The 20,975-nt window shown below is 40.7% G+C and overlaps 1 protein-coding gene and 2 pseudogenes across 1 annotated transcript; 1 reads left to right on the forward strand and 2 right to left on the reverse strand.

Moving 5' to 3' along the window:
• Positions 1-1,395: 1,395 nt before the first annotated feature.
• On the reverse strand, positions 1,396-8,625 carry Tm4sf19 (transmembrane 4 L six family member 19). The gene is made up of 5 exons (XM_046457797.2): positions 8,425-8,625; positions 7,251-7,328; positions 5,097-5,266; positions 4,371-4,554; positions 1,396-1,823 (listed from the first exon to the last, which is right to left on the reverse strand). The coding sequence occupies exons 1-4, from the start codon at positions 8,623-8,625 to the stop codon at positions 4,374-4,376; spliced, it is 630 nt and encodes a 209-aa protein (XP_046313753.1). The 3' UTR covers positions 1,396-1,823; positions 4,371-4,373.
• A 1,366-nt stretch (positions 8,626-9,991) lies between these two features.
• Positions 9,992-10,295, forward strand: LOC124101730 (U6 snRNA-associated Sm-like protein LSm5; annotated as a pseudogene).
• Positions 10,296-18,220: 7,925 nt separating this feature from the next.
• On the reverse strand, positions 18,221-19,934 carry LOC124101731 (CDGSH iron-sulfur domain-containing protein 1-like; annotated as a pseudogene).
• Positions 19,935-20,975: the final 1,041 nt, after the last annotated feature.

Below are 20,975 nucleotides of genomic sequence, written 5' to 3' on the forward strand. Positions count from 1 at the left end.
GCCCCTTATAGAAAAAGTGCAAAGCACCACTCGAAACCATAATCACCAGCCTGCAGTTCTTAGCCAGCTTGCATTTCTTACCTACGTTACTGCAAAAGTCAGAAAAGAGCAGATTTTAGGATGTATTTCTTACCATTTTTTTTTCATTCTTTGCTTTTAAGCACCAGTTTTTATTCCTGTTTTAGAATGCTGTAGGTCTTGGCCTCTGCCCATTATCAATCCAGACTTCCTTTGGTAACCTTTAACCTTGACAATGTTAACAAGTTCCAAAACTTGCTTCTATACAATGCAAAAAGGGTAGGGCCAAATAAAACTGTCTTTGCAAATTCCAGTACAGACAACTAATTTTACTATTCCAGGATTTGGTTTACAAAGTGCCTTATTGAAATTGTTGCTTAGATTGGTCTCCCTGATTCCAATAACTCTCACCAACTTCACCTTCCCATTCCACCCTTTACACTATCTCAGAGTGTCACTGCTTGGCTTGAAATTGTTTGATGGCTTTTAATGGCTATCTCCCGTGCATATATACTTCTTTGCTTGGGCATAAGACCCTTCATGATCTGACTGGTTTATTGAGCCTTCCTTCTGCTGACCAATGTCAACACTGCTCTAATCCATGATTGTAGTTCCCCAGGAAGCTTGCTGTGCCTCATCCATTGCCGGGAGCAATGGACTAAGCTAATTATTACTAAAACAAAGTGTCATTTTCTATAACTACACTACATTAATGCCATCTAATCTTCAGACTCACTGAAGGATCTCCAGTTGTCCCAGTTGTTTCTGTAGAATTCAGTTCATGAGCATGTGTTACATGGAGTTGTCTTATTTTTTTATTCTTTGAACCACATCACTGGGCATTATGTCTATGAGAAATGCCCTTTGATCTCCAAATACCTGAGTCCAGACAGAGAGCTGAGAACACCTATTCCAAAGATGAGTCTACTTTCTCTGAGCAAGAATATGAACAAGGAAACATCCTCTCCATTCCAGGATGATATTCATAAAGGCATATGCAAGGTAAGAGACAGATTTTCATCTTAAAATGTTTACTTAGTGCCTGATGAATAGATCTGTATCAGCCCCTCTACCTAACACCCTGGTTAGACATCAAGCCAGGATGTAGCTCTGTTTGTGAAAGAGGGGAAAAAAAGATGCTGCAGTCATATTCGAATGATGAGGTGGTCCTGGGTTGTGTATACAAGGAAGGGGATGCAGACCTTCTGGAATCCCACAGAGGACAGCCAACAGCCAGGTGTGAAGGGGCAGTTGGCCCATGGTAGAATGAAGGCAGAACTCCTCTCATTTCTTCATTTCCTCTCCAAGGCTCCTCTCCCCCACCCCCACCCCCACCCCATTCCAGGGCCCTGAATTGAACTGTGAAAAGAGAACGTAAGTGAACTATCAGGGCCACACAGTGGGATTGCACTTCAGAATTGCAGAAGTAGGTGTTGGAGTTGTAGCTCAGTGGTAGAGTACTTGCCTAGCGTGAGAGACACTGGATTTGATCCTCAGCACTGAGGATTTGATCCTCAGCACCACATAAAAATAAATAAATAAAATAAAGGTATTGTGTCCATCTACAACTGAAAAAAAGAAAAAAAAAAGAATCACAGAAGTATCCATTAGCTCCACCTCCTCCAAATTCCCATCTTTGATCTTGATCTCAGAAGCTCTGGGAGTGTCAGCACCCAGATGTAGGAAGATCCACCCTGCATATGCACAACTGAAGAAGAGGATGATTGGCTCAGCCAAGGCAGAGGTTGAAGACATTGTCCTTTGAAGCTCTATCAGGTTGTACAAATAACATCAGTCTGAAGTTCCTGAAAGGATGCAGGCAAGAAGGAATCAACCATCCACTGTGAATTGTGTTGATGTTAAGGTCTCTCACCTTGGGGCCCTGCTGAGCCACCCAAGTAGGGCTAAGACAGGATGGGAATTATGAATCTGATGTGGCTGTGAGGATGCATGCATCTCTGTGTGTGTGCTTAATATGTCTAAAATTCAATATATATATATATATATATATTTTTTTTTTTTTTTGCAGTACTGAGAATTGAACCCAGGACTTTGTACATACTAAGCACATACTCTACCACCATCACCAGCCCTTAATCATCTTTAAAATCTCCATTAATTGGGGCTGGGGTTGTGGCTCAGCAGTAAAGTGCTTGCCTAGGACGTGTGAGGCCCTGGGTTCAATCCTCAGCACCAAATATAAATAAATAAAATAAAGGTATTTTTTTAAAAATCTCCATTAATTGTATGAAGGTATTAGTACACAATGGATCAGGCACATTCCAGCCACAACCCTGAAACTAAATCAGCCAACAGAGAAATGTGAGACTAACACAGCAGGACTCCTTGGATGTCATATGGGATATGATGTGGTGTCTGGTTTTCAGGACTCTCTGCCTGCTCAAGAGCAGTGCCTCCTTTTGTCCTTGACAATTCTGTCTGTCCATCTGTACCATCCAAGGCAGGCCTCCCGTCCCCACCCAGAGAGGAGAGGGTAAAAGGGTGTTTTGAGGGATCTGACTCCTACAAGCTCTGCTAGTTTGACTGTTGCATAACAGGACCATGCTCCTGAGCCCTGGGAACAGAGGAACCACTGAGTTCTGGAGGCCTCTGGTGCTTCCATCTCTCTTCATTGACCTGGGACAATGTGGGAATGGAGCAGGATCAATCCTAAAGTGGGAGAGCAGGAGGTCCTGTGACTTCTAGTTTCTCATAAAAGCAACTATGATCTCACAGTTCTCACCACACCAGCCTTGGTCTCCCCTGCCTGCCTCTGAGCAAGTCATTCCCTCTGCTGAGGCAACCCTCCCTCCCCTTTTTACTGGGCCAACTTGAAAGAATCATCTCAGATTCAACCAAGGCCTTCCTTGATCTCTCCCTGAAGTTCCTACCCATCTCTCTTGCATCCTGAGTTGAACTCTGATGTAGTCTTTGCCATATAATGTTCAAATTATTGATAAACTTGTTTCCCTAACCTGATCATGAGCTCTTCAGGAGCAGGGCAGGGTCCAAGGGCAAGGACCATACCTTGGTCACCTTTAGATCAGATTTGTACCATGTGTGGCAGTGCCAAGCACATAGTGGGTACTCAATATATACTCTCTGTAGAACTCTACTCAACACTATAATGAAAAGGAGTCTGCTAGTGCCGCCATAACCTCAGCACCATAGAGTGGGTGGCTTAAATGACAGAAATGTCTCTTCTGAAAGTTCTGAAGCCTAGAAGTTTCAAGATCTAGATGATAGCAGATTTGATTTCTATGAAGGCCTCTCTCTCTGGATTGCAGATGAATGCCTTCTTGCTGTCCTATATGGCTTTTTTCTCTTTTTTATTTTTTATTTTTTTAGTTATACATGGACACAATATCTTTATTTTGTTTATTTATTTTTATGTGGTACTAAGGATCAAGCCCAGTGCCTCACATGTGTGAGGCAAGCACTCTGCCACTGAGCCACAACCCCAGCCCCTCATATGGCCTTTTTCTTTGTGTTCACACAAAGAGAGAGAGAAAGAGATCTCTTCCTCTTATAAGGACACCAGTCCTCTTGGAACAGGGTCCCACTTTTTTGGGGGGTGAGTACTGGGGCTTGACTCAGGGGCACTCAACCACTGAGCCAGTCCCCAGCCCTATTTTTGTATTTTATTTGGAGACAGGATCTCACTGAGTTGCTTAGTGCCTCACTTTTTGCTGAGGTTGGCTTTGAACTCAAGATTCTCCTGCCTCAGCCTCCTGAGCCAAGCAGCTGGGATTACAGGTGGGTGCCACCACTCCCTGCTAGAGTTCTACTTTTATGATCATTTAACCTTAATTATCATGTCAAAAGCCCATCTCCAATGTAGTCACTTTGGGGATAAAGACTTCAACTTAGGAATTTGGGGGAAATAATTCAGTCAATAACAACTGATGAACTTGAGTTTAGAAAATAAAAGGTCAGGTGCTGACTGCACCTTAACCTAACTTGTGTGCTTTTGGGTAAATAAGTTTGTTATTCTCTGGGAGCCTTGACTACTCTATCTGCAACATGTGGCCAAATTTTATGGGGTTGTTGAGAGGCTGAAATTATATCATGCTGGAGGCATTTTATGGTCAATATAACATCACAACATATACATTATGTGTTTCTATCCAACAGTAATGACTTAATTATTCCTTCCTTTACGGTATCATCTTAAAGTATACTATGGGATTTTAAATGCATTATATCATTCTTCCTATATGCAAGGATTATTGTTGATATCATTATTACAGGAATACTTAAAAAGGAAGTTTGTTTATAATTCATACCTACTACTCTCAGAAAAGAGTCAGGGCAGCTTATGATAAAATCACCAGTGCATGAAAGAGTGTTACCTGTCACTTCTCACACAGGCTGCAAAACAGGCCAAGGAAGCTGTTGATGAAATGAATGACCACCAGGAGAAGCTGGAAGAGGCTGATGCACAGAAGTGTGGAGAAGAAGGACACGTGCCAAACGACAGCTTTAGAGGGCTCCCGACAGACAGAGTTCCAGAGAGAATGGTCATATAAATAATTCCTACCCAAAAAATAAAAATAAAGGGGTCAGGAGTAGGGGAATAAGTATATCCAAAAAAGCAATCACAATAGAAATCTGAGGCCTTGCCTGGCTCAGGTCACAGAACTGGATTTGCTAAGGTGACTTTTACTACTGCACTTAAATTTCTGAGTATCAGAGTAAGGAGATGCTAGAATGTGTGAACAAAATGAGGTTTTGTTTGTTTGTTTACCAGGGATTGAACCGAGGGGTACTTAGTCACTGAGCCACATTCGCAGCCCTTTTTTATATTTTATTTAAAGACAAGGTCTTGCTGAGTTGCTTAGGGCCCCGCTAAATTTCTGAGGCTAGCTTTTAACTTGTGATCCTCCTGCCTCAGCCTCTCAAGCTGCTGTGATTACAGGCATGCACCACTATGCCCAGTCAAAACTGAATTTGTAACTATAGTCCATTCCATCTCTGTGTTATTCTCCCTCCCTCCCTCTCTCCCACCCCCCCACCTCTATCTATCTATCTATCTATCTATCTCTCAGAAAAGACTTCAAATCCACAACTCTATTTACCTGTTATGCATGTCTTTGAATGGGTAGCCATATTTCCAAGCTTGTGTCTGATTGAAGAATGAGACGTCAAACATGCAAAAAGGACCATCTTTCAGGGCTACTCCAGAAGTGATAAAGCAAATCAAGGCTCCAAGCAAAGCCAGGCCACTTGAAAACAGAGCAGTGAGCAACTGTAGAGGGAGGGAGCAAATAGAGTTGACACAGCAGCATGGCTAGGTGGTTTTAGGGGTGAACTGGACAAGTCTAACTTATCTGGTGTTTGGTCTTTCTCCCATCCTATCACAGGGGGATAATTCTACCCATGACACTTCCTTTAGAAGCATGACCAAGATGAGGTGGATGGTGAGGGGTCCCTGGGTAGAGCCAGGAAGAGAGAGGGGAGAAAGGCCCAAAAAAGAAAAACATAGTCACTTGGATTTGGGTCTCCCTGACTCCACTGGCTATTTGGAGCCTTTCGTATTGGCATAAAAACCTTTGTACACAGAACTGGGTATGGAGGCACCTGCCTAAAATCCCAGCTACTCAGGAGGCTGAGGGCAGGAGAATTGAAAGTTTCAGGTTAGCCTCAGCAAATTAGTGAGACCCTGTCTCAAAATTTAAAAATAAAAAGGCTGAGGATGTAGCTCAGTGATAGAGAGCCCCTGGATTCAGTTCTCAGTACTGAACATTTTGTACACAGACTATAGTCATTTGGCCTCTGGGTTAAAGGGGCAGACTGGTCATTGCATGCCCACTTCTTGTAACAGTGGTCTACTTTATGCTTTGAATAAAACAGTGGTCCACTTTATGCTGATCTGCCACTGCAACTTATTTTTAAAGCAAACATGTTTTTTTCTCTTCCTCTCTCACTTCTTCTCCCTAATCTCTCTCCCTTTCTCATCTCAGGGGAAACAGGATTATATTTCTTCCCCATCCTAGACAGAGATATCTGTCCTTGAGTCCTCACCTATCATAGGAATATAAGTAATCCAGACTTTGGGAATGTCATCAGCAGATCTCAGAAATGACTACCTCCCAAATTAACAAGTGAATTACAACTCCAACAGAGAACATGTAGAATGTGGTCTTCGAATCACCTCTTCAAAAGCCATCCCCCCCACAATTCCTGCTGATGGGCAGAATCACAGCCTCTGGACAGGAGTTCCCTGTGTTTCTCCTGTGCTAAAAGAGCAATAAGACTTCTTTTTCCTTTTTCTCAAAACCATGTCCTTATTATTGGATTGGCATCAGAGACAAGGACTGAGCTTTCCGTAACAGTACTTACAAACTCAGGATGAATTAGTCTGATGTAAACAGTGGGCAAGTTTTCTCAAAGTGTGGTCTCTGAATTTGTTTGCAATCAAAATCTGGGGATGGGGGTTCAGTAGTCTGTGTTTTAACAGGCCCAGCAGAAGGTTTTTCTTTCTTTTTTTTTTTTCCCCAGTGCTGGGGATGGAAGCAAGGGCCTCCTGCATGCCAGGCAAGCACTCTACCACTGAGCTACATCCCCAGGTCCCCAGCAGAGAATTTTGATGTAAATTCAAGGTTAAGAACTACTTGCCTATTGCAAAGCCAGATATGACTGAGAACATGATGAATAAAATGCCTAGGTCTTTATATTTATTTCTTTAACATATAACTGAATCAGTGGGATCCCAATATGTAGACTGCAGGTATCAAGAGCAGGGTGCAAGATTATAGGCCTCTGTATTAGAACCTAGTGATTTGATAATCTCTGGACAACCTTCCAGTTCTAAGAAAATAACACATAGTTAGATGAGATGTACACCTACCACTGTAGCACTCAAGTGTTCTACCACTAAGCTACATCCCCATCCCTCTAAGAAAATATTAATTAAGATAGCCAGGAAACTTTCTGTCAAAGACACATGATTACAATGTATAGAACTCATGTCCATATTGTTCAATAAGCTAAAGAAAATTACAGTTTCTCACATTGCTACCTACATTTGTGGTTCATTAAGCACTTACGACTCAATTTTACAGATGAGGACCTGGGGCTGGAAGGGTCAGACAACTGTACCCAAGAGCTTAGAATTATGAAGGACCTGATTTAAAGCTTCAAGACTGAAATTGCCCCTTGACTACTCTGCTTCCAGAGTAAGAGAATGTGGGAACATTCCAGGTATCAGAAGAATGAAATCCAGTGCTTACACTTAGACAGGGTACACTTTTACTGAAACAGCAATATCTCCATCCCATCACAGAGATGAGTGTAGCTGCAGTGAGTACCTGGAGAGAGGAAAAGAATGTTAAGAAGAGACTGGGTAATTTACATCTCTGCTTCGAGCTGCTGCCTACAGCCATTGAAATTGACCATACAATTGAGGGCTGGCCACTTCACAACAACTCAATTGTCCTATTGGCTGATTGTCCAGACCCAGTTTGGGATGACTGTCCTGATCTTATGTTATGTGAATACTAATGTTCACAACAGCTTGCCCGGATCCAAGCTAAAATCCAGCAACCCTTAACAAGTCCTCGCATCCCTTGTAGTGTCTATGGGCCCTGAGACCAGCTTTTTGAAACAAGTTTGTTGTACTTTTTTTTCCCAAGAATCAAAACATTCCTCCCCCTCTAAGATAGAGACCACACATAGGGAAAAAGGGCTAACAAACACCTGGGCCTTAACTCATGGCCTGACAGCCATTAAAAGATAGTACAAGTTTTTCCCTCTGCTCTCCCACATTTATCCCCCACCAAAAAACAAAACAACAACAACAAAACAATCTTATCAGCTTCAGAGACCAAGTACATCATTAGGGCCAGGAAGCTCTTGCCATGACTCCCCAAGGACAAACGACATAAAGGATAAAAACTGTTGTGAAGCCACCAGAACAAATTCCCAGGGCCCTTAACTTGTAACTGGCCATGATTTGTGTTCTCTTCTATTTTCCACCAATGTGTTCTCTGAACAGCTATTTCAGTTCATCCTTATCACAAGACAGAATGGGATACAGAATGTGGCATCCTCAGAATCATAGTGCCCACATAGGAAAATAAAAATGCACCTTTGAAATGTACTTAAAGACAATGAAGTTTCCTAAACCTTCTCTCCCCCCTTGCAAACAGCCCTTTCACCTGAATAAAACTCTTTCCCTTTGTTCTGAGGCCAGCCTGACACTCTACTGTAGGGGCTGTCTCCCTTCTCTTAAGAGAAGCCCTAATTGGAAAAAAGAGAGAGAGAGAGAGAGAAGCCCTAATAAAAGCTTTGAATATATGTTATCTCACTGACTTGTGTTCCTGTGTTTGTCATCACCACCACCTTCCAGTTCCACCCCTGGGGGATGTTTAGGGAATTCACACTCAGGGAACCGCACACACTTACCATGAGACCTCCTCCCCAAAGCCCAGAGCCCAGCATGGCATGCCTGCCAATGAGACCCCTCAGCAGATAGGTCACATCCCAATTAGGAAAGAGGAGTGCCACATTGGCCCCAGCAGCAAACAGGGCTGCAGTCCCCAGGCTCAGCCCCAGGATGCGGGAACAGGTTCTCGAGCATGCCATCGTGCAGGAAGGGGACAGCATCCTGAAACTGATGGAAAGAGAATCACAATGGAGCACAAGTTAGAGGAACCCTCAGAGAATGTAGTGAGGCGAAGAAAATAGAGTGCCAGGGTCAGTCAAGGAGAGATGAGAAATTTCCTTAAACACTCTCTCCTTTATAATTCTTTCCTAATGAATAGGATTTAATTGCTCCATTTTCTGCCAACTCCTACTTACACACAGACACACATTCCACGTTCCATCATATTTTTTCTACTTGGTAAAGAAAAATGCATTTTTAAAAGTGTCACCATACCTTGTCTTAGTACTTTTTTTTTTTTTTTTTTGTACTGGGGATTGAACCCAGAGGCATTTTACCACTAGGCCACATCCCCAGCCTTTTTAAAATTTTTTATTATATTTATAATCCTTCTTAGACTCCCAAGTTGCTAGGATTACAGGCATGTGCCACCACACCCAGCTTGTCTTAGCACTTTTGTTCAATATTGTAGAAGAAATCCAATCTAGTACAATAAGAAAATAATAGAAGCAAAATCTGTACCAATAGGATGGGGCCGGGTTTGTAGCTCAGTGGTAGAGTGCTCGCCTACCATACATGAGGCATTGGGTTCAATCCTCAGCACCACATAAATGTAAAATAAAGATATTGTGTCCTATTTTAAAACTAAAAAATAAATATTTAAAAAATATTCACCAATAGGAAAGAAAGAAATAGCATTGCCATTATTCACAAATAATATGATCACACATACAGAAAAATCCCAAGCAAGCTACCAAAAACTAGTTCCTAGAACCAATGGGGAATTTATCAAGGTCATAAAATAAAAGATTAATATTCTATTGTATTTCTATACACAAGCAAGGACATATTGAAATTTAAAAAGTTATAATAACAATAGCATTAAACATAAGTACTTTATAAGTTTAACAAAATATCTGCAAGATACATATACTCAGAATTGCCAAGAAAAATTAAGGAATACCTAAATAAATGGAGGAATATACCATGTTCATGGATTCAAAGACTCAATATCATTGACAAGTTAATTTTCACTAAATTGATGCTTAGATTCAAACAGGCAAAATCCTAGTAGAATTTTGTTATGGAAATTGACAAGCTATAACTGGGTTTGTAGCTCAGTGGTTGAGTGCTTGCCTCACATGTGTGAGGCACTGGATTTGAACCTCAGCACCACATAAAATAAATAAATACATAAAACAAAGATATTTTTAAAAAATAACAAAAGAAATCGACAAGCTAAACCCAAATTAGATAACAATACAAAGGACTTAGGTTAACTGATACAATTTTTAAAAAGAACAAATTTGGAGAACTCATACAATGTGATTTCAAGACTTAGCATGTGATTTCAAGACTTAACATGGCATGGCCAATTATGGCTTAGCAAAGCCAGTTAATACTATTACTAGCCTGTGACAGTGGCTTCCCCTAGAGCTTGTAGACAAGGGTATTATAGGATCAGAAATTAACATTGTAATGAAGAATGATAAGAAATTGTTGTTATGTTCTTAGATTTGATGACTTTGTCAATATGGTGCTGGAAAATATCACTGAGTTTGAAATTACACCAGAAGGAAGAAGGATAACTAAACCAGATCAGATTTTGCTAAATGTAACAATGCTCATTCCTGGAGGAAAAGGACCTGAAGTAACAAACACATTTTCTTGACTTATGCTAGATTTTATTTTGTTTTAGAATGGCAACAAAACAGAATTTAAAATTTTTTTAAATCTTTTAAATTTTAGTTTCTCTAAAGCTAAGTTTCCCATTAAAGGGATATAATTTTTAAATTATATATACCACTTTTTAAATTAAATCATGATTGCCTTGGGAAAAGAAAAAGGAGTGTTTGTTTGTTTGGTATTGGGGACTGACCCAAGGGTGCTTTGCCACTGAGCTACATCACAAGCTTTTTTTATTTTTTATTTTAGGACAGGGTCTCACTAAGTTGCTTAGGACCTCACTAAATTGCTGAGGCTGGCCTCCAATTTGCAATACTTCTGCCTCAGCTTGCCAAGCCACTGGGATAATAGGTGTGCATCACTACATCTGGGAGGAGTTCATTTTTTGAAAACCAAAAACTTAAGGTGGTTTTTGTTAACTGTTAGGAAAAAAAAAGACTTATTATAAAGCTAAAATAATTAAAATAGTAAATTCATGACATAAAGAAAGGTATATAGATTACTGGGACAGACTAAAGAGTTCAGAACTAGACCTCCACGGTATTATAAATGATTTTTTGAAAGGATGATAAAACAGTGGGAAAAGGATAGTCTCTTCAACAAATGGTGCTGGATCAATACATAAACAAACAAACAAAAAAATCCTGTATCTAAGATATTTAGATAAGGGATGTGGCTCAGTGGTTAAGCGTCCCTGGGTTCAATCCTGGGTACCTTCCTCTCATCTCTTCCCCCCACCCCACCCCACCCCACCCCCCCAAAAAAAGGAAGAAAGAAAGAAAGGAAAGGAAAAGCTGGGTGTGGTGGCAGGTTCCTGTAGTCCCAGCTACTTGGGAAACTGAAGCAGGAGATTGCTTGAACCCAGAGTTTGAGGCCCCCATCTCAAACACACACACACAGAACTACTATGCAACCACTGGAATTGTTACAATTAAAAAGTTTGGCTCCACAAGTGTCAGTGAGGGAGTGAAGAACTAGAATTCTCATACATTGCTGATAAAAATGCAAATATATCACTTTGGAAAATAGCTTGACAGTTTCTTATAAAGTTAAACGCTTACTTATCGAATAAGCCAGTAATTCTACTTCTTCATGTTTACCCAAGAGAGGATGTGAGGGTGATCTGGCTGCTACATCTATCACCCCATTCACTGCCAGGGTTGATTCTGCTGATTCTGGCTGGCTGGGCGGTGTCCCCTTCCTCCCTCACCACTCCGTGTGCATCCTTCTCGAAGAACCATTCTTTGGTCAAAGGTATATGAGTAGCTGCACTCCCCTGCTACAGACTCCAAACAAGCTCTCAAGAGAAATGAAAGAACATGTCCATATAAACAACAGTACTTGAATGTCCACATCAGCTTTATGCATAGTAACTAAAAATCAAAAATATGCAAACAACCCACATGTCCATCAACAGATGGACAAATGGAGAAACAAGATGTGGTACATTCATACTATGGAATATCATTCATTCAGGAAAAGAAAGTTCTGTATCCATGCTGCAACATGTATGGAACTTGAAAACATGCTGAATGAAATAAGCCTACAAGAAACATAATGTATGACTCTACATATATATGAAATATCCAGAATTATCAAATTCATAAAGACAAAAGTAGATTAGAGGTAACTAGGGTCTGGGGAGAAGGAGTGTGAATTATTTTTTAATAGTTAGAATTTAGCAGTTTATTGTTGGGTTAAAAAAAGTCTTGGAAATAGCTAATAATGATGTTGAACAACATTGCAAAGGTAATTAAATTGTGTCACTTAAAATGACAAATTTTAATGTTATATATTTTACCATGATAAAAAAAATCACTTTAAAATAGCCCAAATATGCATCAATAGATGAATAGAAAAATTTTGTTGTATCCATACAGTGGAGTGCTAGTACTAGGTGATAAGAATGAATAAACTATTGCTACACAGGAGCATCATGTTAAGTGAAAAGAACCAGAGACAAAAGACTACTCATGATATGACTCTATTTATGTGAAATTCTAACAATGGCAAAACTAGTAACAGAAAGCAGATCAGGGGTTGCCTGGAGCCAAGAGGATTAATATAGGAGTGTAAAGAAACTTTTTTCCCACCAATTTTGGGGATTGAACCCAGGGTGCTCTATCCTGAGCCACATTCCTAGCCCTTAGTGTGATAGGGTCTCATTAAGTTGCTGAGACTGGCCTCAAACTTGTAATCTTCCTGCCTCAGCCTCTGGAGTATGGGGATTACAGCCATGCACCACTATACCTGGAGAAAATACATATATTTAGGATATAGATTTAGAGGCTTGCTCTTCTCTCTCTCTCTCTCTCTCTCTCTCTCTCTCTCTATATATATATATATATATATATATATATATATATACACACACACACACATATATATATATATATACACACACACACACACACACACACATATATATATATATATATATAGGTATATAGATATAGAGATATATAGATCTCTCTCTCTCTCTCTCTCTCTCTCTATATATATATATATATATATATATATATATATGCACACACATCTTTATATATATATTTTTTTCTAATTACATAGGATTAAACATAATGTATAAAATATATTTGTACTTGTAGCTTGAATGGGGGTAATTAAACAACAAGACTGGGACCACCACAGGAACAGAAGATTAATATATTTGATACCTTAGCTGGAAAAACACTGAAACCTTAACCCTCTGATCTTTCATTCCTTATTAATTAGGATTTTTTTTTAATCTTTTCTTCTTCTCTCCTATATTCTTCAATAACTTTAGCACAGGGACCAAGATGACCATGAGACCAGGGTTCACCATAAAACCGAGAATATTGGTATATAGCATTTCCAAGAAAAAAAAACAAATAACTACTGATCCATATCTTCCACAAGGAAGAAATTCCTTGAAAAAATGTCACACTCAGGACCAGTGAGAAACACCATATCCTGATAAAAAGCTAGCCCCTTCTTTTGTTCAAGGAATAGTTTTGTCCCCTCTCAATCAGTGCTGACGCCCCAGTTAAAGCCTTGCCTGTATATGCTTACAGCACTCAGCTTGGTCTTGTTGCTATCCTTTCCACACAGAAAGCTCCCATCTCTTGTAGCAACACTGATGTAAATATAACCAATTCACGCCCCCTTCTGTACTAGGATTTGAATCCACGGGCTGCCATGGGGCTATATCCCCAATCTTTTTTATTTTTATTTTAAGTTGCCCAGGCTGGCCTCAAACTAGCAAACCTCCTGTCTCAGTCTCCTGAATTGCAGGGATTACAGGTGAGCCCCACCACACCTGGCTAAATATAACCAATTTTTAAAAGTAGGTCATTACCAATAATACTCCTCAAGCCCCAATTGTGCCCTCTCCAATCCTTCCTAGGAATAACTGTCCTAAACTTTTTTTTCACTACTTTTTAAAGTCAATTTTACAATTTATAATCTCATTTTTTAAAAATTGTAATTAGCCTAATGTTTTCTTTTTGTCCAAACTACAGTTTACGTAAAAAGCCTGGTGCCAGGCAACCATTAAGCAGGCCATTGTGTTTGGGGTATGCTGTGCTCCCTTCTCTGCCACCCTAATCCCCACAGTCCTTGGTGACCTTTGCTCCCCCTAATCTGAGACTCATCTCTTACCCTTCACCCCAAACAGGGAATTTCCTGCTGTAACTTTCCGCTTTGGTCCTGATGAGCTACCTTTCCTGCCCGCCCCTCCATGGGATATTAGCTTCTAATGGATGTCTCTCACAGTGAGTGGATAATTTTGTCCCCTATGAAAGGAAATTTAAGTCTTGGCAGAGGGGAGAGGCACACTGGGGGAGCAGGGGAGAGATATAAAGAAACAGTAGTCCCTACCCTAGGAGTACAAGGGGCCTGGAGGGAAGGGTAGGGGGCAGGAGTTAGGAAGATGGTGTCTCTTCCCCTCAGCCCCTCCAGCTGGCCATTGGCTGGAAGTCCTGGAGTCAGTTCCCTTGCACCAGCTGCCACCTCCTCAGTTACTGTCAGAGTGTGTCCTAGTCCTAGTGTTTCCTTCAGATCTGGGAAGCCTCCCTCCCCAGACTGTCCTGTCATTGAGTACAGAGCTCTCCATGAGTTTCCATGTTAAAGAAAATTAACCATTGAGGGTATTAACAAGTAATGACATTAATCGGTTGCCCTGATCAATGACTGACTTTGTCGGGGGCCTCAGTAAGGATTGGTGCACAGTTGGCCTTTCAGTCATGCGCTGTGGACCCCAAGCCCAGGAGGTGCTTTTAGTCAAGAGTACCTTCAGCACTTTCTAACCACACCAGCTCTGAATGAGGCCCATCTAGACATCGAGTACCAAAATCACCCTGAGAACTCCTCCTGTGGCAAATTTTCCTATTAGGAAAGTCATAAGGGGGAAACTAAAAATGATGGATACCCAAAGGGAAAATTAAAGACAAGGAGTGTGGCCTTTTGAATGAGTGGAATTCAGAGATCCTTGGCTGGCCTGTCCATCTGATAATAAAGTACCCGCTGTGCCTATTCCACGGGTGTAACTTAGTTTAAATTTCACTTCCTCTCCCTGACTAGACTCTTAGAAATCACATTCTGAGAAATCCTTCCAAAACTGTGAGCAGGATATTGGCAAAAAAGTTGGCTAATTTTTGAAAAAAAGATTTTGTATGGTAAAGGAAGAACTTTCCAGGATGGAGAAAGGGAAGATAGAACAAAACTGAAGATGGAAACAAATTGTAGAATTGTCTGAGCAAGTCACAGAAGGTTCTTGAAGGATAAATATTAGGAAATATCTGTATGATTAAGTATAATTCAGAAGTTGTGGAATTCAGAGACCCCCGGCAAGGTCAGAGACCCCAAGGTCAAAGTTTAACATACTGATGTGAAACCAGAATGTAATTTTCTATGTTCAAAGCCACAAGGTTTTCACCTTTTAGCAACACTTGCAAGGAACTGGCTTAAGAGCTAAAGATTTTGTGTTTTATCTAGACAAAGAGACAGGGTCTCACTGAGTTGTTTAGGGCCTTGCTAAGTTGTTAAGGCTGGCTTTGAACTTTTGATTCTCCTGCTTCAGCCTCCTGTAATCCACTGGGATTACAGGAGTATGCCACTGCACCCAGCCCAAGCTTGGCTAATTTTTGATATCTGTAGAGACAAACAGGATCACAAGGTAAAACCTTAAAACCAGGCTGTCAGGGAGGCCCTTGCTCGAACCTAAGATTCCAGCTGGGTGAACAAATCATAGGCCCATGTTTGGGCAACAACTAAGTGATCAGCTAAATCACACGGAGGAAGAGACTGCAAATTCTGTGTGTCTGTTTCCCTCACTCCTATCTAGCTAGCCCTTTCATTCATTCATCAGTCTGGTATTTATCAAGTGACCACTACCTGCAGACACTGTGGTAGGGGCCAGGGAGGTAATGGTGGAAAATGTGCAGTCCGTTTTCTTGAGAAAACAAAGTTTAGTAGGGACTCTGACAGGACAAAAAGCAATGAGAATGAAGTGTGAAAAGGGCCAAGTAAAGGTGTGTGACATAAAAGTAATGGAAGTACACAAAGGAACATCTAACCCTAGCAGAGGCAAAGCCTCCCAGAGAAGAGCTGTTCATACTAAAACTGACTGACAATGAAGCATTAGACAGGAAAGTTATCCTAGCATTTGCAAAGGCCTGGAGTTGAGGCAGGAGAAGTGAAGTGAATTGTCCTGACTGGTACAGCTGCTCAGTGGCAGAGGGAGGGCTCACTAAGTTGGATGTTTGTGCTGGTCGTAACTGCTAGGCCCTGCTGTTCCCTGGCCTTCACCTTACAGGACCCTTCAATCTCTGCTTACCTGAATCTGCTGGCAAGAATCAGGATGGGAGAAAAAGAACCCGAGAAGGATGGCCTCTTTGAAGTAGACCTTTGATCCTGCAGCCCCAGCTAGGACTCTGCAGGGGCAGATCTGGAGTTTCTTTTTTCAAGACTCTTCCTAGGAAGGCCAGGGAAGCTCTGTATATATATGTAGAGGTCACCCAGGCATGTGTGTATGTGTGTGCCCCCACTCCACTGCCCACAGGCCTCCGTTGAAGGAACTTCCTGTCCCTGGAGAGCCCTCTCTTCGTGAGCCATCCTCAGCTCATTTTCATGTGACTCCAAGGAAGGAAATCGGAGGCATGGCCTCATGAGCTCAACTGTCTTAATGAGTCACTGGATGCACCCATGGGAAATACCTCACCCTCCTGTCTTCCCCAAGTACAACACTTCTCCACACACCAGCTGCTCCTGCCTCCTGTTTTACTCCTCACAGATTTGGGGCTTATGGAAGAGTAACACTCAGCAGATCAGCACAGCCTTTGCCTTATTGCTGCCCTTAATTTGCCCTCAGCCCACGGGGTGCCTGGACTAGCCTTCTAACTTTTTTGGTTCAAGGCAGAGACCACTATCCCTTCCTTTCATATCACAGTCATACCAAAGTGCTAGGAACTTTGCGCTGCTCTAAATGGAACCCACAATTTGCTTTTGACAAACTCCTGAGACAGTCTCCCCTGATTTCTTCACTCAGAGTTAGCACTTCTTTCTCTATGTTCCCATTACATTCTCTGTGTGTGTGTGCATGCGTGCAAGCGTGTGTATTAGCAATTAATTCAAGGGTGCTCCCCCACTGAACTACATACCTACCTCCTTTTTATTTTTTATTTATTTATTTAATTATTTATTTTTTATATTGCTGGGAATTGAACCCAGGGCCTTGTGCATGAAAATATTTCTTTTTTATTTTGAAATAAGGTCTGAGTTACCCAGGCCAGCCTGAAACTTGGGATCCTCATGTCTCAGCCTCCCAAATAGCTTGGACTAGAGGTGTAAGCCACCATCCCCATTTCTGCCTTTTAAAATTTTTTTTTAAAAAATATATATATATATATATATATATATATATATATATATATATATATTGAAAGACCTTTATTTTATTTATTTACATGGGGTCCTGAGAATTGAACCCAGTGCCTTACTCATGTCAGGCAAGTACACTACCCCTGAGCCACAGCCCCAGCCCCTCAAATTATTTTGTAAAATTCTGGGAATTGAACTCAGGGCGCTTTAGCACTGAGCTACATTCCTAACTCTTTTTACATTTTATTTTGAGACAGGGTCTTGCTAAGGTGCTGGGGAGGTCTCTCTAAGTTGCTGAGGCTGGTCTTGAACTTGGGATCCTCCAGTCTTAGCCTCCCAAGATGCTGAGATTACAGGTGTGTGCCAAAACACCTGGCTTGCTCATTTTTATAAGTTATCTTTTTCTTATTGCTTTGTAGAAGTACATTGTAACTCCAGGCATAAGACTTTTGTCAGTTGGATATATTGTAAATGTTTTCTTACAGTCTATGCTTTGACTTTTCACTCTCCTAATGATGTCTTTTGAAAAAAAACAAGCTAGTGACTTTAATAAGTTCCACTTATCGATTTTTTTCTTTTATGGTCAACACTTTTTGTGTCATGTTTAAAAAAATCTTTGTCTGCTTCCCATTGCATTTTTATTTGCCTGTATTTTTTACATGCCTCTTGTACCATAAATCTGAGGTTCTCATTGAGGGTGAAGTCTATGTTACCTGCTCTATTTTCCCTAAACCTAGTATAGTTTATGGAACATGGTTGGAGTTTAAGAACCATTTGATTTAAGAATGAATTCATGTACTGGATAAAGAACACACAGATGGGCACGGTTGTGCATCTTTTTCTTTCTTTCTTTCTTTTTTTTTTTTTTGTATAAACTAATGTGTACCATGATGATGTTTCAATGAGTAAGGTAAATGCCATTAATGTGAAAGCTGAAGTTTGCAATATACCATATCTAGAACCCAGGACAGGTGAATTAGAAGAGGTAGTCATTCTAGTTACATGATTAGGTGACATCATGACAAGCTGGTTTGTAGCATCAAAGAGGTCCGTTTAAGTTTCTTTTTTGTTGACAATCAGAGGTTCCATGTTGTCTCCAGTCTCTTCATGTTTTGTGTGAGAGCCATCACAGAATGAGAAATTTTTGGACTTCCAGCAATGGCAGTACACAATTTTATCTCCCAGCTCCTTTGATGGAATCTCAAAAGCATGCACTACACTATCTTGGGGTTGTCTTTCTGGATGTAAAGGTTCACCATTAATTTATTTGGACAATCTTTAACACAGAATGTTTTGTAAGTGGCTAACCAGTTGCAGCTGTCCCAATAGCAATGACAACTGATGTAATCCCTGGTGCCATCATTCACAAGTGAGTCAAGGCACAGGATGCATCCTCAGGGCACAATGGGGTTTTCTCATGAGCTGCTTCCTATGTGAGAATTTATCATATTTTATTTATTTATTTATGTATCAGGGATTGAACCAAGGGGCGTTTAACCTTTGAGTCACATCCCGAATTCATTTTTTAAAAAATTTTGAGTCAGGGTCTCACTAAGTTGCTCAGGGCCTTGCTAAGTTGCTGAGGCTGGCTTTGAACTTGTGATCCTCCTGCCTTAGCCTCCCAAGCCTCTGGGATTACAGGTGTCTGCCACCAACCCTGCTCTGTGCAAGAATTTTTATGTACACATGTATACATGTCTCAAGTTAAATCTGGTAAACAACTTTTGAAAAGTTCATTAAATAGGATCCAAACTGGCTGTGGCTGTGTGTACCTGCAGTCCCAGCTACTCAGATTCCCTGAGCCCAGGAGTTTGAGACCAGCATGGACAATATAGCAAGACCTTGACTCAAAACATATAAAATAAATAAAATAAAATAACATAAAATAAAAAAATAGTCTGTTATGATTTGATATGAGGTGTCTTCCAAAATTTCCTATGTCAATACAGGAATAATCAGAAGTGAAATGGTTAAATTATGAGAGCTGTAACCTAATTAGTCCATCCTAGTTTGAATAGACTAACTGGTAGTAACTTTAGGCAGGTGGGATGTAGCTGTAGCAGGTGAGTCACTGGGGGCTGCCCTGGAAGGGTTAACCTTCTCTTCGGCCCCTTCCCCTGGCTTGTTCTCTCTACTTCCTCCCTGCCATGATCTAAGTAGCGCTCTCAACCTTATACCAGGCCCAGAGCAATGGAGCCAGTCAACCATGGACTGAACCTCTGAAACTGTGAGCCATGATACACCTTTCCTCCTCTAAGATGTTCTTGTCAAATATTTTGGTCACAGTGATGAAAAACTAACACAGAGCTAGTTTTTTCATTTTCATTAAAAGAATAATAATTTAGAACTTAAATGAATTCTTTTTTTTTTTTTTTGGTAGCAGGGATTGAACCCAGAAGCTCTTAACTACCAAGCCATATCCAGTCCCTACATTGAATATTTTTTACATTTTATTTAGAGACAGGGTCCCTCTTAGGGCCTCGCTAAATTGCTGAGCCTGGCTTTGAACTCTCAATCTTCCCGCCTCAGTCTCTCCAGTTGCTGGGATTACAGGTGTGTGCCACTGTACCTAGTTCTTATATTTTCCCCCCAAATTGAATTTTTTTAATATATATATTTTTTAGTTGTAAATGAACACACAGTATCTTTATTTTTATGTGGTGCTGAGGATTGAACCTAGTGCCTCACACATGCAAGGCAAGCGCTTTACCACTGAGCTATTGCCTCAGCCCCCACATTGAATTTTGATAGAAGATACCAGGTTGAGGATTCACAAGGCTTTACAAAAAACTTATTAACCTCACAAAACACACAAACTATTATATTGGACCCTTATCATAGTCCTAAAACAAGCAAAATAAGTTTTATATTAGCGTCATGATGTAGATAAAAAGACAGTCCACAGGTTAGGGATGTGGCTCAGCGATAGTGTTTGCCTAGCATGCATGAGGCCCCAGCACCACATTAAAAAAAAAAAAAAAAAAAAAGACAGTCCAGAGGAATTTGACCTGCTCAAAGTAACAGTGAGTGAAGTAAAGCTTGAGGAAAATCCTAAATCACTTTAGTCCACACTCTAAACAGTCCCACATGTTGGTGCTTGAGACTTTTTCCCCCCAACATCCCAGATTCCATATCTGAAGGTATTTCTTCTTGGAGGCAATATTGTGATGCTTTGGCACCTGAGAGACCTGGGTCTTAACACCTGCTATAAATACCTATTGCTGCCAAGCATGGGGGTGCATGCATGTAATCCCAGCAGCTCAGAAGGCTGAGGCAGGAGGATGTCAAGTTCAAAGACAGCCTCAGCAAATCAGCAAGGCCTTATATAACTCAGTGAGACCCTGTCTCTAAATAAAACACAAAAATGGCTGGGGATGTGGCTTGGTATTTAAGTGCCCCCAGGTTCAATACCCAGTACAAAACAAAACAACAACAAAAAACCCTGTTAACTGTGTGAACTTGGTAGTAATAATCTGAGCCTCAGTGTCTCATTTATAAAATAATGCCTCTCTCACAAATTTATTTTGAGAATTAAATACAATACAAAATGCCTAGGATGAGCTAATTCTCTCCTATTCTTAGATCTCAGATCATCAAAAGGAATTTCATATGCAGTGTCTGTTAGAACATCTCATATTTAGGTAATTAGAATAATCAAATGGCTAATTGCCAGATATCACCCAAATATTTAGACAATATCCCCTTTTTTTAACAGCTGACTTTCTTGTATGGATATTAGTAAAGTGGTGCTTATGAAACATGGGATAGTTAGAATTTGGCTTTCACCCCTTAAAGTGCCAAACTTTAT

The sequence above is a fragment of the Marmota monax genome, unplaced genomic scaffold (assembly GCF_021218885.2).
Source record: "Marmota monax isolate L192 unplaced genomic scaffold, Marmota_monax_Labrador192_F-V1.1 WCK01_AAM20220418_F8-fsc00052, whole genome shotgun sequence".
Classification (NCBI taxonomy): Eukaryota; Metazoa; Chordata; class Mammalia; order Rodentia; family Sciuridae; genus Marmota; species Marmota monax.

Bases quoted from the DNA above. Each gene is read 5' to 3' on its own strand.
- Tm4sf19 (XM_046457797.2), bottom strand. From the start codon at position 8,625: ATGCTGTCCCCTTCCTGCACGATGGCATGCTCGAGAACCTGTTCCCGC. The intron at 7,329-8,424 runs GTAAGTGTGTGC...TCCTCTCTCCAG, and splicing joins TTTGGGGAGGAGGTCTCATG to GTACTCACTGCAGCTACACT. The intron at 4,555-5,096 runs GTAAATAGAGTT...TTTTTTGGGTAG, and splicing joins TTCAAAGACATGCATAACAG to GAATTATTTATATGACCATT.